The following is a 24,674-nucleotide window of genomic DNA, read 5'->3' as shown; positions in this document are numbered from 1 at the left end:
ACTTTTGCTGAGTGAGGTTTGTGTGTGATGTCTTTTTTAGACTCTCTGCTGAAGACTGAATGCCAGGATGCATATTTGCTCTGATAAAGTATGCAACCTCCTGGCCGGTGTTCACTGGACAAACAAAGAAGGGAGCCTGTCTGTTGTTACCAGGGGGTTATTTGGATTCTTGCTCAACAGGCTGCTTCTCTCAGTGTGTTTGTGTGTGGAGGAGCGAAGGAGACAGACGGACCGCTTTCCTGGAAATGCCATTCCATTGGTCAAAACACCATAGCAACATAGTTCCACCTATGACAAGGGAGCAGCCAGTGGTTTTGAAGGAGTGATGTGAAGCAGAAAGCTACATGAGGGGGAGTCGAGGGGCAGCACCAGGGAGGCGGGGGGGGGGGGGGGGGGGGGGGGGGGGGGGGGGGGGGGGGGGCTGGGGGGAGAGTCTGGGGTCTGTTTTGGCCCGAGGCTCCAAACTCAAATTGAGATTCCACCACACGTATAAACTGTTGTGTTGAGCTGTGCGATACGCTGTGCACACACTCTATGTCTAACACAAAGGATGACTACTTCTACAGACTTAAGATTTACAGCTTTCATTGGCTAGTAGTCTACGCTTACATGTCTTTGAGTTTGAAATTTGAATAATTATTCTCAATCTTTACATTAAAAAACTACAGTTGCTTATATACATTTAGAAAGTCTGTACACTTGCACAGAAAAACAGAAAAACTAAGCAAAAGAAACTGCATTCATGCGCAGTATAATATCTTGCTTTGGATTTCCATGCTGCCTGACGCTAGTGGCATTCATTAACTGCACGAGTTGTTGCAGGGTTACAGTTTTTCATTGTTTTTGAAATAGCTGCCACACAGTCTTTCAATTCCCATTCATTAGTTTCACTTTAACAGTACTGAGCTGCTTATATCAACAAAATATTAACAGCCTAATTATACAAAAAAAGATCAAAACACCAGATACTACTGTGAGAAAATATATGCACAGTTTATTGATGCAAATAGGTGAGGCACACACAAAATAACTCAAATGTATTAATTGTCAGATCGAACCATGTTTCTTGCTATTAGAAATTCCAGTCATGGACAAAAAAAACAACTTGTTTATTAAATTTTTGCCATGCCGGACTTTATTAGGACATTTTTTGTCGGAGATAAAAAGTTTTCTCTGCAGCCTACGCAGGAAAAATAGGAGGCAAAAAACAGGCCCAGCTGCTGCCGTGCCAAGAAAAGCAAATGCACCTGATAATTCACAAAATAAACAAAAAGGAATTCATTCCAGTGACAACTACAGGATAACAAATTATAAATATTTTTTAACTACTGCTCATCATATTCATGGCTTTTTAAGACCTGCTTGGGCTCATTTGTTTGCTCATATCATCTACAAACACTGTACAAACTTGTTTCTAGAACATTCGGTGAAAGGCCAGTTTCACAAAGGACGAATGATCAGTAATATATACATTTGGCTTCGGAGTCACTGTAACATATACAAAGAACAAAAGGCACTGTGACAAATGTCATAACATTTAAATATGTATTAAAAGTAAGCAAAAAACGGGGCATCATCCATTCAGTAGGAGAAATTGCTAATGTTGCAAATTATTTTGTCAATTCAATCATGTAGTATTAGACAGTAAAGCTTATGAATATTGATTTATGTTGTCTGTTTGTTATGCAATTCTGTCCAACACGGATCATCCTAACTAGCATGTCTACACGTATTCACTGAAGAAACTGAATTATTGTGCATTTTTTGTGTGGATGTGGTTAAAGAAAAGTTGAATATACAGCACAATATACAGTACAGCACTGTGTGAACGGCAGACAAGGTGCAACAGTGATAGTCTGCTTTTTTCCTAATGGTTTTTATTTAGATATCAGAAAAATTAAGTTAGCTGCACATTTAAAACACAACACAGCAGTACTTTGCAAAGCTGGCTGACACAGAATAAAAAATATTATCAACTGTTAGCCTGTTCTCAGAGGGAAAATGAGTCAGTTAATATTTAACACACAATACAGTGTTAAACCTGAAACTTTGGTAAGTGTATTAATGAATTATAGATGCTGGTCCATATTCTTTTTTTTAACTGGCACAAATCGATTTTAGTCTATATGAATGTGGCTGTTAAAGGAACATCTAAAAACAGGTTTTCACAGGTCATTTCTTTGCTAAGGTGACAGGATACTGTTTGTGTAGAAGAGTGGACGGTTAGGTGGATGCATGACTCTCATGCATGTAGCTGTGGTGCTAACAGGTGGGCAGCTTCACAGTATCTCATTTTCAGGACAATATGGAGAATACAAAGCACCACGCTGTCTGCGCCCATCCACAGTGTCAAGACATTGACTTTAACATAATTGGTCTCTCTCGTTCGCACATTCACAAGCTCACACAATACTTTGACTCCACACGCACACATTTTTAACCCTAAAGCGATTCATCACTTTAGTGAGTACAGCAGTTCAGCAGTATGGCAGAGAGACAGAGGGTGAGCCGAGGAGAAATACTGACAGCACAGCCAATCCTCCAGCTCTGCGTTCCTCTCGGGCTCCAGTGAACGCTCTGCAAACTTCATCATCAGCAGCGCCCGTTTCACGTCGAGCCAGTTGAGGAGGCCCTCATGTCGGGATCCGTCGACGAAGCTTCTCCCATGTCCGTGTCTCTCGAACTGCTGCTCCATCAAGTCCTTCCTGGGGCCCCAGAGCAGGCTCTGCAGTATGCGCTTAGCCTCCTGGATGTGGATGCGTTTGATGGGGTCAGGTTGGAGCAGGAGCCGGGCCAGCTTCTGGAGGCCGGCTGAATAAAGGGAGATAGAAGGGATGGAGGGCAAGTCCTCACAGCGGTAGTCTTGCTCCTTCAGAGCTGGACTCACCTCAAATGGGTTGGGTTGGTGGAGGAGCTCATAGATCAAGATTCCAGTCTGGAACTCATCAAATTTGCGATACTGGGCAGCTGACACAATCTCAGGGGCCAGTCTGGCGTGGTCACGTTTGATGCGAGGGTCTGCGTTGGTAGAAGCAGCATCCTCGGAGGATCGACGCTTGGCCTTGGCAAAGTTGCTGATGAGGAGCCGCGGCAGGTGACGCTGAGCGTCTACAGCACTTGAACCATTGCTGGTGCTTGTGTCACTGCTGCTCTGTTGGGGAAATTGGGGGGGCTGAGTTTGTGTTGCCGCCGACCTGCGGTGATGAGGCACCAACAAAAGGTTTTCGAGGCACAGGTCACGGTGTGTGACCCCATGCTCCTTCAAGTGCTCCAGGCCGTTGCAGAGCTGCAGGAGGAGGAAGCATATGCGGCGCTCGTACACTTCTGGCTGACTCTTATGGAACGCCTCCCACTCCCGAACAAAGTCAGCTGTTGTCTGCTGCGGGATCTCAGGAGTGATGACCACCACTCGCTCTCGTTCTGACTGCTGGCCAGGCGCAGGCGTGGACGACTGAGGCACTGATGAAGCAGGTGTTGTTTGCAGAGAGACTTGATCGGAGGGCAACATGCTCTGGGGGACACAAGCAAGAAAGTGGCCACAGTCCTGCTGGAGGTTGAAGTGGGGAGGAATGCTCTGCTGCACTGACAGACTGTAGAAATGACCCTGTTTGGCCTCCATGGATGGACTCTTACAGATCTGGAGAGGTATAAACAAAGTGCAAAGGGAGGAGGGAATGAAGCAGGGGAGAAGAAAGGGAACAGGGGGGGAGGGATTCCACATACAGAGACGGGAAGGGAGGAGAGCCAAGAAACACAAGAAAGGAATTCTTGTTAGTTGGATCCAAGGTCAAAGCCAATTCAGTTCCTGTTCTCATTCAAGTGAAATCAGTGTCATTAATGCAGATTTAAACGTAATCCTTAACTGAAAAGCTTAACAAATAAATAAAGAATCCTTTCCTTGTAGGCTGACCCAGCTTTTGTTCAACTACTACAGCATTGCAGTGTCTTTTTCAAGCTATGGGAGAATTTTCAACTTTGAGTCAAATCAAAGTTTTCAGTGTGTTGGGATCATGTTTATAGATATAATCTCTTCTTTGTGACTAACTGGACTAAATTCTACTTTCATGCAGTTCAAATTTGAGTCAGAAGATGTTAAAATAGTTTTTGCAATATACGTATAAAATGAATAATGTATAACTCAAATAAATTCTGGGTTTAGATGAAACATGATCATTAGTATTTGTGCTGAATCTGGTCTTGTACTACATGTATAACACGTCTTAGTTTTTGTGTGCGTGTTGGCTTTGACAACAGGGGTTTGTCTGACTGTAAATCCCGCCTGGAATGTAAAGATTAATTGGGCCTTGAGATATTAAGCAAGACTACGGGCGCCCGGGCTGTGGCATAACATACTGTACAAACGGCTGCTGCCGTGTAAGGACTGGGGGACAAAGGTCAGAGAGACTGAATCCACACCCTTCTTCCTTCTTGTTTACACTTCATGCCCTGAGGGTTTGCGCGTTTTCAGTGGGACCATCCCATTTGTAGCCTTAGAACAAACAAGACCACTGCCCTAATTTAATCTCCTCGTTCTGTCTGTCAAATCCCTGCTTAAAAGATCAATTTACGAAAAGTCACTGTGCAAATTCTTCCTTAAAACAACAGAGGAGATAATCTTGCCTGAGTTGTGAGTTGCTCGCTTGAGAAGAAGCTCTGTGTGGAGAAGATAAACATGAGCTGTACATTAAAGAACACAATCGTTCACTGCAACAAGCTCCCAAACACAACACACACACACTTGTTTAAAGTCCTGTATGACTTATATTAGCAGTTAAATAAAACACGCTTTCAATTCAATACATAAAATACTTGTCAAATCAGGCTCAGTACTTCAAGATTACCTTTACAGCGTAGGAGTTGTTGGGGTCTGAGGCACAGGCAGCAGAGTAGTAAACGGCATCTCCTGCAATGCAGCTCGGCTTGTTGGATGTGAGCCTGAACAGAGACCAGTTGCTCTCCTCAAACCTAAGCGAGTTCCTTTGTGAGCGGGTGAAGTGATCCTCACATTTTAACGCCAGTCGCCGCAGAGATTCAGCGTACAGGCCTCCCAGTTTGGAGTACACGCCCTCCCTACTGTCGATGTTACTCAGGAGGGTCTGGAGCTGCAGGCTGGAGCCCAAATTTGGTGCCAAGCCTGGTTCTGATGCTGAAAAGGGCACGCTGAGCTGAGGGGAAGAGGAGCAAGTCACACTGCTTCGGCAGTGGACACCCAGACGCCCGTGGCTCTTCAGCGGCTCGTCCAGCGTCCGGGACCTTGAGGGTCGGCCTAGTGGGGTGTGACAGAGCTCCAGAGACTCACTGGAGGAGAAAATGGGTCGTGGGTCAACAGGGCTGGACGGTAAACTGGACCGGGAGCTGACATCAGTGGGTCGACACACGTTGGTTTCAGAGCCGGTGAAAGGTAGGCGTGGGTAGGCTCGGACAAATGGTTTTCCGTTTGCATTATCCGGAGCCGACACGGTGCGGTTGACTGTTTTTTTCTGGGGGAGTGGAGGTGGCTGGTTACTTAAGCTGTTAAACAAGGGTGGGTGAGGAGACCCTGGAGCTGACGCCGCAGGACTGGGAAATGGAGAGGAGCAAGACATGCGTGTAGCATCCCGAGAACCTGAGAAGAAAGAAAAGTATTACATCAGCATTACAACATGATCAAAGTATCAGTCTTACGCAGTGAACTGTCAGTCACAAACAAATTAACAAATAACACAAACTCCACATTCAGTAAAATCAACTGACATAAGACAGACTGACACACACAGATATATAGCCAGAGACCAAGAGCTTCTTTATACTGCCTCTGTGAACTCACAAAATATACCCTTTGTCTTTTAGTGTCCTTGTGAGTTAATTTCCTGTAACCTTGCAGTACGCACAGATAATATATTCCAGGGTGACAGCTGCGAATCTGATTTATTTACGACACACTTCCTACTGCTTAACCCTAGCATGAACACGTACCTCGTTTCCTCAAAAGAGCTGGAAATTTCCATAGTCCAGGGCTACAGCTAACACTCAAAGCATCTTCCATCCAATTCTGATACATTTGTAAATTAAAGACTTAAAAGTTGGAACTTGATATTACTCTAGAAGAGACAGATACTGAGATAATTGTGTGGTTCAGTCCTCCAATAACTGCTTTCATAGTAGGGGGAAGGACTGTAAAGAAGAAGGAAAAAAGGACGCTGTAGGATGTAGCCAAGCCCTTTTTCCTTCGTTATCAAGAGTCCATAATTATCTCTTCAAACAACATTGCCCAGGAAGTTACAGCAATTACAAGTGTCTGAGCATTGCAGAGGTTTAATGTGAAGGATGACAGTAATTCCTGAAGCAGGGGCACATGCCATTCATTCTGAGCCACGTCTCAGGTTTGTAGAAATCTCCCACTCTGTCCTAAAAATGAACACTGTGGTTTGTCCCTGTCAAAATGTGCACTTGGCACTTGCAGAGTAAGAGATAAGCTGTCAAAGTGCTGCCATAAAACCTTGCAGCACTCTCTTCCTTCTTTTCGCCCATGTGGCACAGTTTCACTCTTGACAAAGTGCAGCTTTTCTGGCTAAAAATGACAATACAGCTTCTGAACAGCAACTCACATTGATAAGATTGACTAGACTTTCACTGTGCAGGTTTCTAGTGGAGCAATCAGATAAATAAATACCCTTAACCTGATTGTACTCACCAGTGTCTACGGTCAGGCTGTCAGTGGAGGCAGTGGGTAGGCTGGCGCTGCCCAGGCCCCGGAGAGATGAAGTAGGACTCTCTACTGACCCTTGTTGGCTACAGCGGTCCAGCTCCATATTACTGCCACTCATCTTACCACACACTCTGTGATGGAGAAAGCAATCAAGAGAGGATAACTGAATAAGATGGTGCACACAAGCATGTATTTGAGCCATATTTTGTTTTTTTTTCTGTATCTGAATGGCTTTTTGCCTAGGCATGTCCCTCAGTTATTGCAAAATATCATATTACGGAACCATCCAAGCCAAGCGCCGTGTCCTCCTTTAGTTAATGTATCACTATACTGCGGGAATATTTTCATTTTATTACTGCAGAGGCGTCACACTTCCCCTGGATGTTTTCTTACGATAACTTTCTATTGAGTCCACGTGAAAAAGCACATTGTTTCATTTTGAATGACGGAACAAGTAACGTCAATTGTGATTTCACTTCCTTATTAGAGAGGCTCACTTCTTGATTTGTTTTTTTCATTTTTAACGGCAAAAAAACCCAAAAAATCTTCTCAGACAGTTGATTGCTTCCAGTCTATCACTGGTCACAATCACTTTATCAATATCTGCCCTTCAAACAGCCATAAAAATAAGATCAATTATCTTTGTTTACTCGACAGAAGCTTTGCATTCTTCTTTTCCGGACTACCTTGACAGCCACTTATAATACCAATGAAAACTGCATGAGTCGACTCCCTAATCAAGGTGTCCAATTAGGCTGAGTGACAGCCATTCACTTGTCTCATTATACCCGCTAATGGCTCAGGGAAGCAGGGTCCCATCCCATCCCTTCATCTCTCCTTCCTCTCTTCCATCACAAAATGACTCTTCTATCCATTTATCTGCTGGCCCCTGACTTCAATTCCACCATAAATCAGCGGAACAAACAGATGAGGAGGAGAAAAAGGACAGGAGCACAGGGGGGAGACAAAGGGTTAGGGTATTCTCTGTGGGCAGTTAGCTGAAGGATCCGCTATCCTTTTACAGACAAAGGAGACGTGATGAAAGGCAGTGGAAATAGTAAGGTAGAGGGGAATGGTAATGGGCGCAGGGATTACGGGTCTTTGTGTGTGCATGTGTGCGCTTGTGCATGTCTCACTCAAGATCTCTCAGATTTGTATCCAAAACATGAGATTTTCCTTGGTGAAAGAATGTCAAACTCTGATTATGTCCTGTGGGAGGATATGCATGACTGAGTATGCCTTCTGAGCAAGGGCATGCTAAAAGGAACCTCAAATTAGGACTTACATGTATTTAATCATTTTCATTATTATTTTATTTTATTTTCTCAGTTGACTGATTGATAATTGAAAGTATAACATTTCTTTAAAAATTGCTTGTTTTGTCTAATAAACTTTCCCAAACCCAAAGATGTTTAGTTTATTGTAATCTAATAGAAGGAAAGGCAGAATATCCTCATTTTTGAGAAGCTGGCACCAGCAAATGTTATAACACTATAATATTTATTTTCTTAAACAATTACTAAAACAATGACTCGATCATTTTCTGCCAACTGACTTATCAATTAATTGACTGTTTCAGCTCTAAAAGAACTGATTATCTACAAACTGATAGTATTAAAATGAATGATGACTTTACTAAATTTACATTTCAAAACCCTGACGGTATCCTAAAAAATCAGTGGGAGGCAAAAAACTGCACTGTTCATCAGGATTTACTGTGCTTGGAATGCTTAGTTTTTGTCTAATCAGCAATTAATAAACATCTTAACTGCCTATTTCCTCAGATGTAATCTTTTCCTCTGCTAAAGTCGGGTTTACGTGACACATCATGATCGTCCCACGAAACCTGTCAGACAAGGTTTGTGTTTTGCAATCAGCCCCACAACGACAGTCACCGAGATTTAGAATGTAAACAATCTTGTTGCAGTAAGTAACACACAGGATCTGTTTCTGCACATGCAGTCCTGACGTGCATGCGTGTGGGTGTGTGCGTGTGTGTGGTGGGTATTAATAAAGCGGTGTGAGAGGAGCTGGGTGGGAACCGATTGGTGTTACAGCTAAGTAGCTACAGATAGAAAGTGTGACCGTGTAATGATGCCAGACTGAAATGCAGTGTTGTTGTTGTTGTGGATCAGGTTCACACACACATACATGTGGTTTCACTTCCTGAGTCTTGCTTAGGGTCTTTCCTGTGGTAAATTTGTACAATGACAACTAAAAGACAAAGAACATACTGTACATTCGTTAGATCTGTTGGGTGTGCAAATACCGACACACACACAAGCTACCACAATCTTTCTAGCAGCTATTTTTTGTAGAGACAATAACTAACTTATTTGAAAAAAAAAAAAATTATTTAATCCTATTAAAATACTGTATTTAAGGTTATTACACTCAATGCATTACGCCTTATATTTGGGGTGGTATCAGGAACACCTGTACAATGTAAAACAAAACCCTACAACATCCATGCATCAAACACAACCTTTATAATGATTATGTCAAGTTTTTTATGAAACTGTGGAACAGAATCACAGGAGCAGATCAACTCTATATGTCAAGGTGTTTCTTTTATGCTCACTAAGCTATTGAATTACTGTTGTATTAGATTACATTTTATTGTGTGTGATTGTGATAGTGTGCAAACTCTGCATAAAACTATACAGGGCCGAGAAGAATGACACCCATTGTTTCTTTACCCGTGATTGGAGGATAGTAACCATGGCTATAAAGTCATATAAACCATGTCTTTGAAATAAAGATCCATTAATGTTTGACACAAATCCTTATCGTGCTACTGCTCCAGCCTTGCCTTGTTATCATCTCCTCTGGAAGCTATCTCTTACCCTTACTCACTGCAATCCACGTTCACAATTTGCACCACATAACACAGTTACACACTTTGTCTTTAAACCTATTTCACTTCGACTTCTCTTCGGCTTACCACTATTTTAATCTTACCAACAGGATGGGCTCAAAAAAAAGTTAATCTGAGTATGAAAGGATTGGAAGAGATAAAGAAGAGGGCTTGAAAAAGGCAGGAAATAAAGAAAGAGCAAAAAGTTGACCACATGCTCATCTGTCAATGTGCTATTCAGAGGTCTGTGCTGACTTACGAAGACACTGTGGTTTTAATATGATCTTCCTGAAAAAAGCTCAAACTTTTGCTGTGTATTTTCCTGTGTGAACAAGAGCATCACCATTTTCCTTAACAAGTCTAACGATAGATGTGTGGTCCATTTTAGTGCCATACAAAGGACACAATCAAGAAAAAGTTGCGATCAAATGCCTACCTCATGTTGGGGAGGCAGAGGTCCGTGTCGGGCTGGCGGGCACAAAATGCCCCTGGATCAGACTGGTGGCTCTCTAAAGCCCCGCCATGAGTAGTAACACAACCCTTGCTCCACACGAGTCATATGTGTATTTAAAGTCTCTCTCAGCAAGAACAGCAACAGCACCCATTAGATGTGCAAAATTAAAGCGCCCTTATCTCATATATAGCATTCACTCAAATACCTAGCAGTTCATTTTAAAGCAGCTTTGGGTCTGTCAGACAGCAACAAGATGCTATCTGTATCTGTTCTGCTGCAGAAAAGGGATCGGGATGGCTCTGCGGAGGGAGGGGCAGCACGTCTTGGAACAGTAGTTCTGAGTGCAAAAGGAGATACAAACTCAGTGGGTTTGAATCCACATGCCTGATCTATAAATTCTAATTCTATTGGCGGCAATCGCCTGCCAGGCCAAGACAGTTTGGGAGTTGCCAGGGGCAACAATCTGTTCTGTCAAGCCCCTCCCTTTGGCAATCCTCACTGACCACTTGACACGCCTTTCCTACTTGCACACACTTATGCATGACACACACACACACACACGCACGCACGCACGCACGCACGCACGCACGCACGCACGCACGCACGCACGCACGCACGCACGCACGCACGCACGCACGCACGCACGCACGCACGCACGCACGCACGCACGCACGCACGCACGCACGCACACACACACACACACACACACACACACACACACACACACACACACACACACACACACACACACACACACACACACACACACACACACACACACACACCTTAAGTCGACCTGTAACATGATTTGGAGGTTAAATTGTTGCTCTGAATGAAAGGAGGGAAAATTGGGTGCTTTCCACGGTGATCAAAATCTCTGAAAGGTGGATTTTCCAAACCATCTGTGGCTTTTAAATGATTCAACACAACAAAATGGTGCTTCACAGGGTGCCTGTATGTGTGTGTCTTTGCATTGTTGAATGTTAGCCATTCATTTCACGCACAAGATCCCCCTCGCTGTCACCAATGAATCTTTTTAGGTTTTGATTGCTTCGCAGACAAGATTGAGATTGTGTTTGCCTGCAGCACATTGATATTCAGTTTCTAATGTTTGTTTTTTTTATTAATCCTTTAGTCGCTTGGTCTTTTCAGAAAATTGTGAATGTGAAGTACCATGTTCACATTTAAGAAGCTGGAAGCAGAATTTCTTAATAAAAGACTCAAAATGATGAATCCATTATCAAAATAATCTACTTCAATTGACCAGTCACTTAAGCGACTGATTGTTGCAGCTCAAGACATTTGTTGATTAAACACAGTAAACCCTCTGATAAACTTGGAACACCGGGAAGCCACAACTGTCGCAGGCTGGCTTGAGGCGTGTTCCCACATGTGTCTCAACAAGGTGTATTTTTATCAGCGCAGAATGTTGGCAATGTCATAACAGGGGAGATGTGTCCTTGCTAGAATTACAACAAACATAAGGGCCCTTGAAATATGATCACCAATCTGTGTTTTCGATAGTAACACAGTCCCGCTCGGCTTTTGCTGACTGTAGCAGCTCGAGACGACGGAACATCTGCTTGTCTTGAGGAAGTCACAGTCCTACGTGCGTTACACCACATCGCGCCATCTCAGACAAAGCAAAGTTTATTTTGAGGAGATCATTTGATGTTCTAATAACTGCGACACACGGCCCCTTCTGTTCCTGCTTTGGATAGCTGACTCAGACAGCAAAGTGTATTCTTAGCCTCATGCAGACTCAGGTTAAAGCACGTGCAAATGTTACCGTTAAAAAATGGTCATGTAGGCGAGGAGCCCTCTGTGGAGTAGGTCACAATAGACAGACTCTTGAATAATTGTGAAAAGGTTTAGTTCAGCATGTCTGGTAAGTGATAGAATTAAACACTTTTTAAAAATAAGATGTGCATTTCAGCAGCTGCACATGAACATCAATAATTTAAAGCACAATCATTCCAACAATGCAAATATGATAATTATTTTGCCCGAAGATGCATCTGAACGCCTGCTAATAACAGCTTTGTCCCTGTATGACAATATCAATAAGACGAGGCCTGTTTTTTTTTGTCTTTTTATAGTCCTATCTATTGTGCTGCAGCCAAAACAAATTTACAGCAACGTGACACAGCGGGGGGCTATTTAACAGACCCATTTTTTGTGTTAATTAGAATTGAAAAAGTCACATTACTAGCATGAATAGAACAAGGCATGCATTGAGGAGTATGCCGAAACAGGCGCTAGAATGGAGGCTGATTCAAGGCTGAATAATGATGCAATGAAAGGAGAAGGCACGGTAAGATTCACACAGATGACTGCAGTGAGATGCATGCACAGTATGTGCAGATATGCGCAGTCACAGGCAATATACTGTAGCTTATAATTCCATAAGCAGCACCAGCACTATAAATAGCCTCAATAGAGAGCAAAATGCATTTATGCTTTTAGACTAAGTGCATGTTATAAGCGCTAAATTATGTAATATAATGAAACCACAGTGTCATCGCTGAATTACAGTCCTGTTAATGCTAATGCAAGTTACTGGTAGGGAACTGAAGGACAGGCACGCAAATATGAGCTATAATGGGTAGTTCAAGTTTGATAAATGCACAGCATTCATCTTACAGCAAGTGTATAGTCTGCTAGTGTGTAATTAAACTTCTATTTTTATAGCAGAGCTGCTTTATTGTAAACAATATTTAGGACACATTCTCATGGTGGCTGGTGTATTTAGCATAAAGATATATCATACAGTTTTCCTGAGTAAAATGTTAAAAGCATGGAGAAATCAGTATAGTTGATGAATCTGGGAACAACAAAAACTAAATTAAGACCAAGTTGTTTTCCTCAATTTGTGTTCACCCCTATGATTCAATTGTCAGACAATAATTGGTGACAATTTTCCTATTCAATTAATCATTTAAATGCATCTACCAGTTACAGCTACTGAAATATTGAAATCAGCCTTTCTCTGCTTTCTATTATGAATGTCTGTAAGTTTGAGTGTTAAAAACTGTGTAAGCAACGTTAAGGCCTCACTATGGGCTCAACTATGTCATGTCATGACATTTTATTGACCACATGATTAACTGAAAGAAATAGTAAACCAATAATTAAATCATTCAAATATTTATCATCAATATATCTTCAATATACAGTAGCTTTAACTAGATACCACTGCACTATCCTATTTAAAGGTTAATAATTGGGTGTGTACACACAAAAAGTTCTTCATGATTCTTACCTGTGCAGTTTCTTAGGTGGGGGAGGTGGTGGATTGGACTCATGGTGGGCAGCTCCCTTCCCGGCTGCCAGCAGTTCTGATGAGCCGTCATGCAACGGTTGCTTGGACGGCATGCTCCCGTTATGCTTGCCCTCCTCCTCTGCACCAGTGCCCTCGGTCTCCCCCTGACAGGCACCATTGTTGTGGGCAGCCGGGGGGGCCGTGCCTGGCTCTGTCATCGGAGGGGGGCTGCTGTGGGCCTTCCAGTCCCTGGACTCCTTCCAGACAGCGGCACCATTGACCAGGCTTGTCACCCGAGAGGTTGTCCCCGGGTTGGCAGGCAGCTTCTTCTTCTCCCCCTCCTTCCGCTCTCTCTCCTCCTCCTCCTCCTCTTCCTCAATGCAACAGTTCCAGCCAGAACTGTGGTGGTGGGGCTTGAGCCAGCGTTCAGATGCCACACTGTGGTTCTCTGTATGGACCTTGAAGTGTCCTTCTCTAGCAGAGACAAGGAAAAGCATGGGGAGATCAGGGAGAGGGACAGGAGACGAGATGGACGGTGAGAGGCTGGAGGTGCCCAATTTGGGGAGTTCAGGGAGAGACCCTAGAGAAGACAGGGATGGAGAGAGGCTGGAGGTGCCCAGTTTGGGGGAGCGGCTAGTCCTCTTTGGGGGAATGGGCGGGCTAGACTGAGGCTTGGGGTGGAGAGTGGGGTTTAGGCTGGCTTCTGTGATCAAGGAGGGTGCACTGTGGCTTGGGCTGGGCCAGCGGAAGGCTGGGCTGCTGGGGTCTTTACGTGCTGTGGGACTAAAGTTGCATTGGGTGCTGACAGCAGAATCGGGGCTGCTCAGGTAAAAAGTCCTGTTGTTCTCTTCTGTGTGAGCAGCCATCACAGTGATAGTGGCCCGTTGACTCTCTCCTGAAAGCTCAGCTTCAGAGCACTGGGCTGAGTTCTTAGTCTGGTTTGGGGACTCTGGATGGGATTGTACGCCAGTTCCTTGTGACCTGCGCTTTTTCTTGGTGCTCTCTGCATAAATGGGTTCTGTGTCTGACTGTCCACTGGGAGAGTTGGGCGCTGACTGTGAGCTACCCATGGTTGGTGGGCTTTCACGGCTCCCTGACCTGACTTGTCTCCCTCCTGAACCCTCTGTCCCTAGAAGTGAATCTGTACTACTACGATAAGAACAAGAGGAGTCTGATAGGCTGGTCTGTACAGACAGGACGGTGGTAGAGTGGAGGGATGATTGAGGATTGTGGCTGGTGTTGTGCATGCTTACAGCTGTGATAGAGGAAGTGATGGAAGTGCTGGATGTCTTAGTGGTGAGAGCACCAGTAGTCCCACAGCTGATACCATTGCTATGGACTGTGGCAGGACTGGAAGGGACAATATGCACAGTGAAAGGTATATCCACAGATGCCTCATGGGCCTCATGATAATTTGCCTTGTTAGTCACACCACTTCCATTATAAGTGCTCTTGGTTCTGGTGGTGGTCGTACTATTCTGCTGCCTACAGGTGTCTCCATTGGCATTTTTCTTTAAACCCTGAGAACTTCTGCCCTCTTCCTGGGTGACAAAGATGTTGCTGATGATCATGGAGTCTTTAGGCAGGATGTTGGGGGACAAGGACAAGCAGTTGTCGTAGTCCATCTTGGTTTCTGGACTCCGAAGAACCGCATCTTTATGGGCCTTGTTGCAACCATTGCTATCAATGTAAAGAGATGACAGGCCCAACAGCTTCTTCAGGCCCAAACACTCAACTGGGCTCTTTGTGTTCTCCTGTCACACAGAAATATGGGCATACATTAAAGATCACATTCACTATTCAAGACATTAAGAAACTTTGACACAGAAAAAAGAGAATTACCTGCTCAATGTTCATGTTGACATCAGTCATCGACTCGTTGATGTCAAGGCTCATCATAGTGGGTTTGACAGCGATGGTTGGCTTGCTGTAGGGTGACGGTGACGTCACTCCAGCTTCTTCACCACCTCCCAGGCTGCTCTTCTTCAGACAAGCAGCTGGCGTGCTGCCATCCAGGCCACCGTCAGTCTTGTGCGCACTAAGCAGGTGGAAGCAGTTCTTACAAGAGCCGGGTTTCCACACGTGTTCTGCAAAGTCACTGCACGCTGACATCTTTGTTTGCTAAATCAGGTTAGGTCAGAAGTGGCTGTGGAGTGATCCGGCAGATATGTGATGAACTCTCATGGCTGACCATCAGAAGGTTGCAACGTCACAAGATGTAGATCACAAGGTAGTATGTGGAGGAGAGAGAAAGAAGAATACAGTACATTGTTAAAAGAGTCACAATGTCTATGTTATCACTTTTGCCCATATCATAATCATAGTCTGTAATACATAAGAACTGAGACTAATCTAAAGATGCCATTTCTTCTTCCTTGCAACTAAACTTTCAATTTTCACAGCTCTAAACTGTTTAAGAGACTGCTCGATATCGGTACAATATTGGCCCTATATTGACCATATGAGTATAGGTCAATATAGACCTAGTGATTAATCTGCAAAAATAGTGACAATGCCCATTATAATTTCACAGAATCAAAGGTGATAGGTTCCAATGTCTTGTTTTGTCCAACCCAAAACCCCAAAATATTCAATTTATTACCATGTTTGAAAAAGACAAGCATTAAATTGTCACATTTGAGAAGTTGACCATTACACGATTACCGGAACAGTTGCCTTCGTCGATCAACTACACCACGTTCCAAATTTATATGCAAATGATATTTTTCTCTGATTTTCCTAAATAGTCAATGCAAATGACAGTCAGTATAATTTTCAAGTCATCAACCGTTAGAGCAGAATTCAAATTTTGTTGAACAAACCTCTCAATGATAACAGTATTTATTTCAAAAATAAATAACTCAAAATGCACTGTTCCAAATTATTATGCACAACACAGTTTCAAAACATTTTATAGGTTGTAAAGAACTGAAAATGGTCATTTGTTGAATTTGCAGCATTAGGTCATATTTACTGAAATCACAATCTATTTCAATCAAAAGCATCTTAACAGGCCAAGTTACATGTTAACATAGGACCCCTTCTTTGATATCACCTTCACAATTCTTGCATCCATTGAACTTGTGAGTTTATGGACAGTTTCTGCTTGAATGTCTTTGCAGGATGTCAGAATAACCTCCCAGAGCTGCTGTTTTGATGTGAACTGCCTCCCACCCTCATAGATATTTTGCTTGAGGATGCTCCAAAGGTTCTCAATAGGGTTGAGGTCTGGGGAGGATGGGGGCCACACCATGAGTTTCTCTCCTTTTATGCCCATAGCAGCCAATGACACAGAGGTATTCTTTGCAGCATGAGATGGTGCATTGTCATGCATGCAGATGATTTTGCTACGGAAGGTACGGTTCTTCTTTTTGTACCATGGAAGAAAGTGGTCAGTCAGAAACTCTATGTACTTGGCCGAGGTCATTTTCACACCTTCAGGGACCCTAAAGGGGCCTACCAGCACTCTCCCCATGATTTTGGCCCAAAACATGACTCCCCCATCTCCTTGTTGACGTCGCAGCTTTGTTGGGACATGGTGGCCATTCACCAACCATCCACTACTCCATCCATCTGGACCATCCAGGGTTGCACGGCACTCATCAGTAAACAAGACTGTTTGAAAATTAGTCTTCATGTATTTCTGGGCCCACTGCAACCGTTTGCTTGTGACACACAATACCATCCATGAGTTTAATTGAAAAACGAAAAATTAAATGTTTATGAGACTTAAATTCAATTTGCATAATCATTTGGAACGTGGTGTAATCGCTGTGGCTCTATACATTAATGTAGTCTTGCTGGGTTGCAGACTCAGTTTTACTGCCATAGCAACCCCAGACTCAAGTTACCTTGCATAAAATGTGTTGATTCTAAGCAATTAGCTACAAAGATTTTCAATGCAGGAAAAAGTAGGCACTGTTAACAAATTGGTATCCAGATACGATTAGATGATGTATTGCATTCAATTTTGGAAGAGAAAGTTGTATCTGTATATCCCTAATTTTCTTTTTTTAAGTTGAGATGCATTCACTTGTATAATGATCTGTAAGAAAATAACTGAAATTTATAACAGAAAGTAAATGACAAAAAGTTTAAACATCTACTTAAAAATGTGAAGACAGTGATGAGGAAATCTGGGCTGACAAGTGTTTCCGAGGTCCTAGAAGACCCCTGTTAGGATTTAAGTGTCATCCGCAGATGTAACTCAAGAAGACCCGGTGTGTGCTGTGCTACTTGTTCCCATGGCCTCCTAAATTAGAGGGTATGTGGTTTCTGCTCAACCAAAGGGCCTGCCTGTGTGAGCCTAGCGACATAAAAGCCCTCCAGAGTCCTCTGCAGCCCCCGACATGCTAGAAGAAGACGGAGGAGCCTCAAGCACCCCGGAGGTCGGAATGTCAGGAATGTCTAAAGGCGCAGGTCTCACCAGGGTGAATCTCACACTCACGACAACCTACCTTCCCCCTTCACCACACACAAACACACACTCAAACCTCCCACTCCGCATGTGTGTCCTCGTTCTCTCACAAACAAACTGACCCACACACCTCCTTCCTCTCTCTCTGTCTGTCTGTGTCCTGTTTAACTGGACTGACAGTGAGAGGATCAACACCATTTCAGAGAGATCATTTGTTTCCTCGCATCTGGGTGTCCCTCTTTATGTTCTTTACAGAGCTTTAATTGCCTCTCAACAAGGTGCTGCAATGGTACACAGCAGCATTAGCCCACCTTCTAGACTAATTATCCGAAAAAACAGAGCAGAAGGATGAACAAGTCCTCCCCAAAGACACTGATGAAAGGTATATATACAGTAAACACTCATAAATATGATATATTGTGATACATTATTAGGTATTACATTTGCCACAATGACTCTTGTTTATTGACCAAAAGTATTAGAGTAGGGCTGCAACTTGGGATTATTTTCATTATCGATTGATCTACTGGTTATTTTCATGATAAATCAATTGGTCAATGAAACATCGAAAATGGGGGAAAACACCTGTCACAGCATCCTGGAGTCCAATGTCTTCAGATGTCTTATTTTGTCCAACCAACAGTCAAAATGTGTCTTTCTTCCTCTTGAAAAATTGCTCGATTATTCGACTATCAAAATAGAGAGCTGATTCATTTTGTGTCTATTGATTAATCTATTAAGTGACTTATCATTGCAGCTCTAGACTAGAGCAAAATGTAAGGGATTGTAGAGACCTGTGTTAAGACTCGTGGTAGTTTATGGCTCCAGAACAACAACCTTTGCAATCTACTAAGCCTAAAGGAATGAAGAGTTTTCCTGTTAGTAAAGATAATACATGTTTACATTTTTCTTTGTTCTGTCTGACTCAGTTTGGGCAGGAAAGCACCCACCAGCCCACTGTTTGTTTAACCGTTCCTGCAACAACAGAGGAAACTGAGCCTTGCCTAACGTCTTATAGCATTGTGCATGAGTCATATGAAGCGATGACTGATTTGAGACGCATAGATCATTAGGCTGGGAGGGATAGTTCTCTAGGAGACTTGCTGCCAGTCAAGAGCATGTCTCGAGGGTTTTAATGGGACAATCAGGCAATTACAAAGCAAAGACAAGCAGAGCAATAGCTAGACCAAAACTGACAGGGACAGACAGATCTCTGTTGTTTCACTCCCCCAGCAGGGAATCAATGACAACAACAGAGCTGGGCACGTGGGAGGTTCATCCGAAATGTCCAACATTTTTGTGCTCTGCCTGTATTCTCCAAACAAGACTCAAACTACAACTCAGTTTAGGTTTATTCTGGCTCTAGTTCGACATGTTCAGCTTGTTTGAACAGAGATTGACCCTGCTTGCCCACATTCCCCACACCTTCTCAAGCTCAAGGTTCAATATTTCTCACTTCCTCTTGTAAAACATACACACACACACACAGGCCATAAACACCAGAACTTCAGCCATATGATAAATTCAAGCTGTATAAAACACAGTCTATGGCAAATATCTCATGAGCATGTTAGTCGGGGCTAGAAAGAAATAAGACGAGCTTGAGGAAAATTGACTTGAGGAGGGTGGATGTTGGTCTTGCTAAAAGTGATGAGGAATTTACAGTTTTGGGCAATCTAGTGCAGACATTGTGAAAGGCTTCAAGTTACAAGCTCTCATATCCTCATGACCTTTGTATATACAGTGAACATCACATTGTCGCCTGGCCACTAGATGTCTCAAAAAGCAATGTTGCTGAGAAATCAAAATCCATTATGGTCCTAATCTGAGGGACTCTTATCATTATATCCTTTGTCTAGATGCCTAAATTACATGTCTGTTTCTCTCTTTTAAAAAAAGGGCCAGGTATGCTTTGAACCAACAGACTGTCATGCATTGAAGAAAGCAGTCAGGCTAAAATATTAAGACTGCATGGCAACAGTTTAATTGAACCACAAATGGCTATGAGACGCAGTAAAGGTAGAGGTTAGATGGCTTTTCAACAATGAACAGCTGGTAAAACCGCACTTTGTCTGAATTCATCTGCAGCAGCATGCAACCAAGCAGCAGAAGCAGAAGCAGCAGGCACGTGTGCCCCCACCTAAACACACCAGCCAGCACGCGCGCGCACGAGCGCATGCACGTGCGAGCAATAGGACAGCCTTTATTAAGCATGGGTCACCTGATTGTTATTGTTACAGGGTTACTGTAACATAATTCAGTGCATTAGCCACCGGACTGCTTTTTACAGAACTGCTATGCAATTCCAGAAAAAGCACTTAATTGGATGAAGTGGAAAAAACAAAGCTCAGTCATTCATCATCAAAATAATTAGACAACTTGTAATTAATAAGATGGTCTGATAACCAGGTCACATCCGCGGAGTCACCCACTTGGAATATTCATTCTTTTACATTTGTCACGCTTGGTCATTCATTCAGAGCAACCTGTTTTTTTCGGGAGTCGGCAGGAATTTCCGCCAAAACTTTTGAGAAATACCCCAAAACTTCCACCTAAACATATCAGCTGTATGTTTTAGTAGCACCTGTTTTACCACAAACACTTCACGGGCTTAATACACTGCGATATTTGTTTGGACTTCCGTTTTTTTCATTTGATAAATAAAGATATAGCCGAGCACTTGTTTCAACCGCTGACAAATTTGGCTGGAAAGATCCTTTATGTCCTCTTGATATGAAGGAACTGACAAGAAATTGTTAAATTGCCTTTACATATATTAAGTAAAACAAATATAAAGGCTAGACAATGTAACATTCGCCGAACCAATAAAATGGGTGTAGAGCTGAAGAAGATAAGACGACAGCTACAGTGTAACCATGTAGCCAAGGTTATATACTGCTTACTGGCTGCTTACCTGCTCGGACTTTCTCTTCCCTGGCAACACAAAATCACCACAAAAAAATTAAACAGACAAAAATTGAAGAAAAGTCAGCTGGAGCTTTTCTTCTGATTCCAGCAGATATCCGTGTGTTTTCTCGTATCCCACATGCGACAGGTTAATGAGCCGGGAGACTATGCTGCAGGCTGGTTTCGGCTCCAGCCACGCACGCTGCTGCTGTTTCTGTTTCTGCTGCTGTTGTGTGTGCAGAGGTGGAGCAGGAGGAGTCCTCTGCAGCAGCAGCGTGGAGGGAGCACAAGGAGGTGGGAGGAGCTCCCACTAACCATGCAGTCTGGCCAGTGGCCACACTCATGGATTTCCACCAAGGTTTTTTGTCTCACCAGCTGTCAAGAGAATTTTTTTTTTAATTTTTACTTTATTAGCAGACATGTTTACATGATTCTGCAAGAACTGCAAATCTCAATTTAAATGATGGGTTCATAATGTTTCAAGTCTGTCTTAAATTAGTCAGGTCTCTGTATGAACATTGAAAACTGGTTCCTTATATTCATTCTGGCCATTAAGAGATTCCTTCTCAAAGCAATTTCAATGTGAGTGTTAGGGCACAAAATCCAAGTCCTTGTTTTGTGCAAAAACAAACAAAAATCCAAACTTTAGCCCAGCCTGATATGAGACTTCAACAGTCTGGGTTATACAAATCAACTGGATGTTTTCCAAAGTTAGTCTTTTTAGTACAAAATTCACTTTGTGCTGCTGTCCCTCCATCACAGCTCATTACCGAAATACTGTTCAGAGGAACACAAAGTAGGAAATCAGTGCCAAAAACACAGAAACTTTGGAAGATATCCATTTGATTATCTAACTCAGACTGCTGGAGCCTCATATTATCTTCAGATAAACTTTGGACTGTGCATTTAGTCTCCCATCACTTTCACTGGAAGCACATCAGGAAATCAATTTGAATGGTTAATATGAACAGGAGGAATGATTACAGTGAGAAAAACCCTCTTCATTGTTCATATGGCTACCTGATTATTATTTTAAGAAAGACTTAAAATGCAAACGTATCCTTTAAGGCTACAAATGATGCAAGGTCTCGCTAAAAGAAATCAAACACTTCATGGTTAAAACTCTGCTGGCCTATGCAGGTTTAATCTGCAAGTAATCAGTTTTAATCAGGAGCCCTTTGATGTGTGGGGAAGGTGGACGTATACATACTTCTCTGGGTTTTGCTGCCCCCTCCCTCCCGCTACCCCCTGGGCTGCTCCTGCTTCTGTTCATCACCGCCCGGGTGACAGAGTGATAGAAAAACAGTGCTACTGAGCCTGGCCGGACCCCTGCTGCTTTCCATTACAGGCAGCAAAAGGAGAGGCAAAGCTCACAGAGTGACAAACACAGCCGCTGTGTTGGATGAAGGCAGTCATCCGTAGAGATTAACCTTTTAGAGAGGGTTGTCCTCTTATGTCTTACTGAGAAATAACACTGAAACAAGGTTTTATCTGATGGCTTCTTAACTCGTTTAAACACAGCCACTTGAAACATCACCAGATTGTGCTCTCTTTTATTTCATGCTGTCTGTTCTGCTGCTTTTATCCGTGTCCTCTTAGTTTCCCTCAGTCACAAGGATGCAAAAGGCAAGTTATTAAAAGATGGAGAGAAGCAGTTTCTTTTTTCCAGACTCCACTGAAAATGTGCAGTAGCTCTGGATCTGTCCACAAGTTAGGTAGTTCTTCCCTGCACTGCGAGGATCCCACTGGTCTGTAGGACACATCCATGCATATGAATCGATTGGACACAGAACCCACCAGCTTCCTGAAGCTCACAGAAGGATTTATAGCAGCGCTGAGACAATCAGCATAAGTGGCACAGCAAAACCTGGATCCAGGAAAAGTGATATCTTTTACAAGACCACCTGTTGAATTTGGAAAGAGTGGCAATCCTCTCAAGAGGATTACAGTTTGTTGCATTGTATCTATTTTTGGCAGTGGAGCTTGTAATAATTCTGCTAATGGGGTAATTCAAATAGCTTGTACTTTGCATAAAAGTATGGAGGGAAGTTTGGGAAGCTTTCTAGACGCATTCATCTTTTATCACGCTCGCTTAAATTATGAAGGGAATCAGAACCACTTAATGTTCATCTGGCTGGTTATGAGAGTCCCTGTTCCGCTATGCACGCTGATGAATTAGCAGTTTGTTGACTGATGCTGCAGGATGTGGTGAGTGTTATTGTGTGTGTGAGAGAGAGAGAGAGAAACGGCGCAACGCAAGGATGCTGTTGGAGAAGAGCCAATCACAAACTCCCAGCCAGATACAGTGTCAGTAGCATGAAATATGAGCAGCACTGAAAGCTCTACGTGATGTATGATGTTTGCACCTCTGTTGGTGCCATTCTGCATCATAATCACTAGCAAACAAATACACAGTAAGTCGATTAAAAATTTGAATATTTAATGTTTAATAATATGTAGTAGCTTGTTCCAGCTTTTTTACAGAAAGATCGATTTATAACATAACAGCTTAGGGAAAGGCTTTACACGCCTACATCCATGTGCCCAGTGCTCTGCCAGCATTCAGACTGCGGTACCTGCTCTCTTCCCTCAGCTTGAATGAATTATTAAAGAGACAATCATCTCAAATTAAATTCAGTGCATGGAGAAGCGGGTTTTTAATGTAAAGTAGCAAGAAATAGACTCCTTCTGATGATTGACGCTACTACTGAGGTCATATAGGACCCACATTATTTCTCAGTTATTATTAGAAGAAGAAGAATATGAGAGTGTTGGATGGTTCTCTGGTTTGAATGAAGGCTCAGCAGAGTTAATGTATTTCAAATGAGCAGACTTATAGTTCTTTAAGCATGTAACGAGATGGACTCAGCATTTTTTGTTTATTTTCTTTCCTGTGTTCATCTCTGAAGTCCAGAGAACAATGAAATGCTGTGCAGTATATGCAGTCTTTAAAAATGCTGTCAAATCTTCAATCTCCTATAGTTTCATTTCCACTCCTGAACTTGATTTTTAAGATGGGGGGGTAGAACGTCAAAGCAATCTGTAAAGCTGCAAGACTGTCCAAAATGTTCCCAAGAGAAGAAAACATTGAATAACAGAATATAGTAACCCATAACCTGAAGTTTGTGGGGCTTTGATGTGAGGTTCTCCCTATTGTGTTCCCATTGTATTTTACATACTGGGATGTTTTGGATACTTGCCATTAAAAAGTAATCAGTCATGTAATGACACCAGCCACGGCTTGAGGCTGAAGCCAATGCAGAAATACCTCAAAGTGTGATGTAACAGACAGTTGCTAGAGGTGCCAAAAAATCAAAAAAGCACCAACTTCTCTTTAGAAATACCAACTTCAAAATGGCTCCAAACGTTAAAGATGGCGCTTTCCAAAAAATGTAACTCTTTGCTTCAAATCAGTTCCAATGCAAACCAATGAGTGACATCACACCTTGCCACGTCCGTCTTTATAAACAGATCAATTCAATTTTTATTTGTATAGCATCAATTCACAATAGAGGTTTTCTCACGGCACTTTTCACATAGAGCAGGTGTAAACCATACTCTTTACTTTACAGAGACCCAACATTTCCCCATGAGCAATTAATTGGCGACAGCAGTAAAGAAAAAACTCCCCTTTAACGGGAAGAAACCTCGAGCTGAACCAGGCTCTAGGTGGGCGGCCATCTGCTTGATTGGTTGGGTTGAGAGAGAAAGAAGGAGGGGGAGAGAGAGACAGATAAGGCAACAACAATAATGATAATATAAATATTACTAATAACCATAATAGCAGGCATGGACAAGAAGGACCACAGCAGCATGGGGTCCACAACCACGACCCATGGAAGCTCGCAATCCATAACCAGGTGGTCCCTGACTGTGATCCATAATAATCTGTGAGAAAAGAAAGGAAAAAACTCTGAGGAAGAAGCCAAGTTATTTACATGCATTAATGGTACATTAAGGCTTAGGGTTAGGGTTACAGGGGAAGACAGGAGCTCAGTGCTTCATTGGAAGTCCCCCAGTAGTCTAGGCCCATAGCAATGTAACCAGGGGTTAGTCCAAGGCAAGCCTGGGCCGGCCCTAACTATAAGC

General features: G+C 42.9%; 1 protein-coding gene across 1 annotated transcript; it reads right to left on the bottom strand.

Annotated features, from left to right (window-relative positions):
• Positions 1 to 969: 969 nt before the first annotated feature.
• LOC133995548 (inactive tyrosine-protein kinase PRAG1) lies at positions 970 to 20,801 on the bottom strand. Its single transcript, XM_062435000.1, has 6 exons — positions 20,593 to 20,801; positions 15,104 to 15,447; positions 13,262 to 15,015; positions 6,674 to 6,819; positions 4,842 to 5,605; positions 970 to 3,637 (listed from the first exon to the last, which is right to left on the bottom strand). Exons 2-6 carry the CDS (start codon positions 15,371 to 15,373, stop codon positions 2,456 to 2,458), a joined length of 4,116 nt encoding a protein of 1,371 aa, XP_062290984.1. The 5' UTR covers positions 15,374 to 15,447; positions 20,593 to 20,801; the 3' UTR covers positions 970 to 2,455.
• Between the last annotated feature and the right edge of the window lie 3,873 nt (positions 20,802 to 24,674).

Source organism: Scomber scombrus, chromosome 15 (genome assembly GCF_963691925.1).
Source record: "Scomber scombrus chromosome 15, fScoSco1.1, whole genome shotgun sequence".
Classification (NCBI taxonomy): Eukaryota; Metazoa; Chordata; class Actinopteri; order Scombriformes; family Scombridae; genus Scomber; species Scomber scombrus.
The sequence above is the reverse complement of the archived record's forward strand: the minus strand, read 5'-3'. Positions and strand labels throughout refer to the sequence as shown.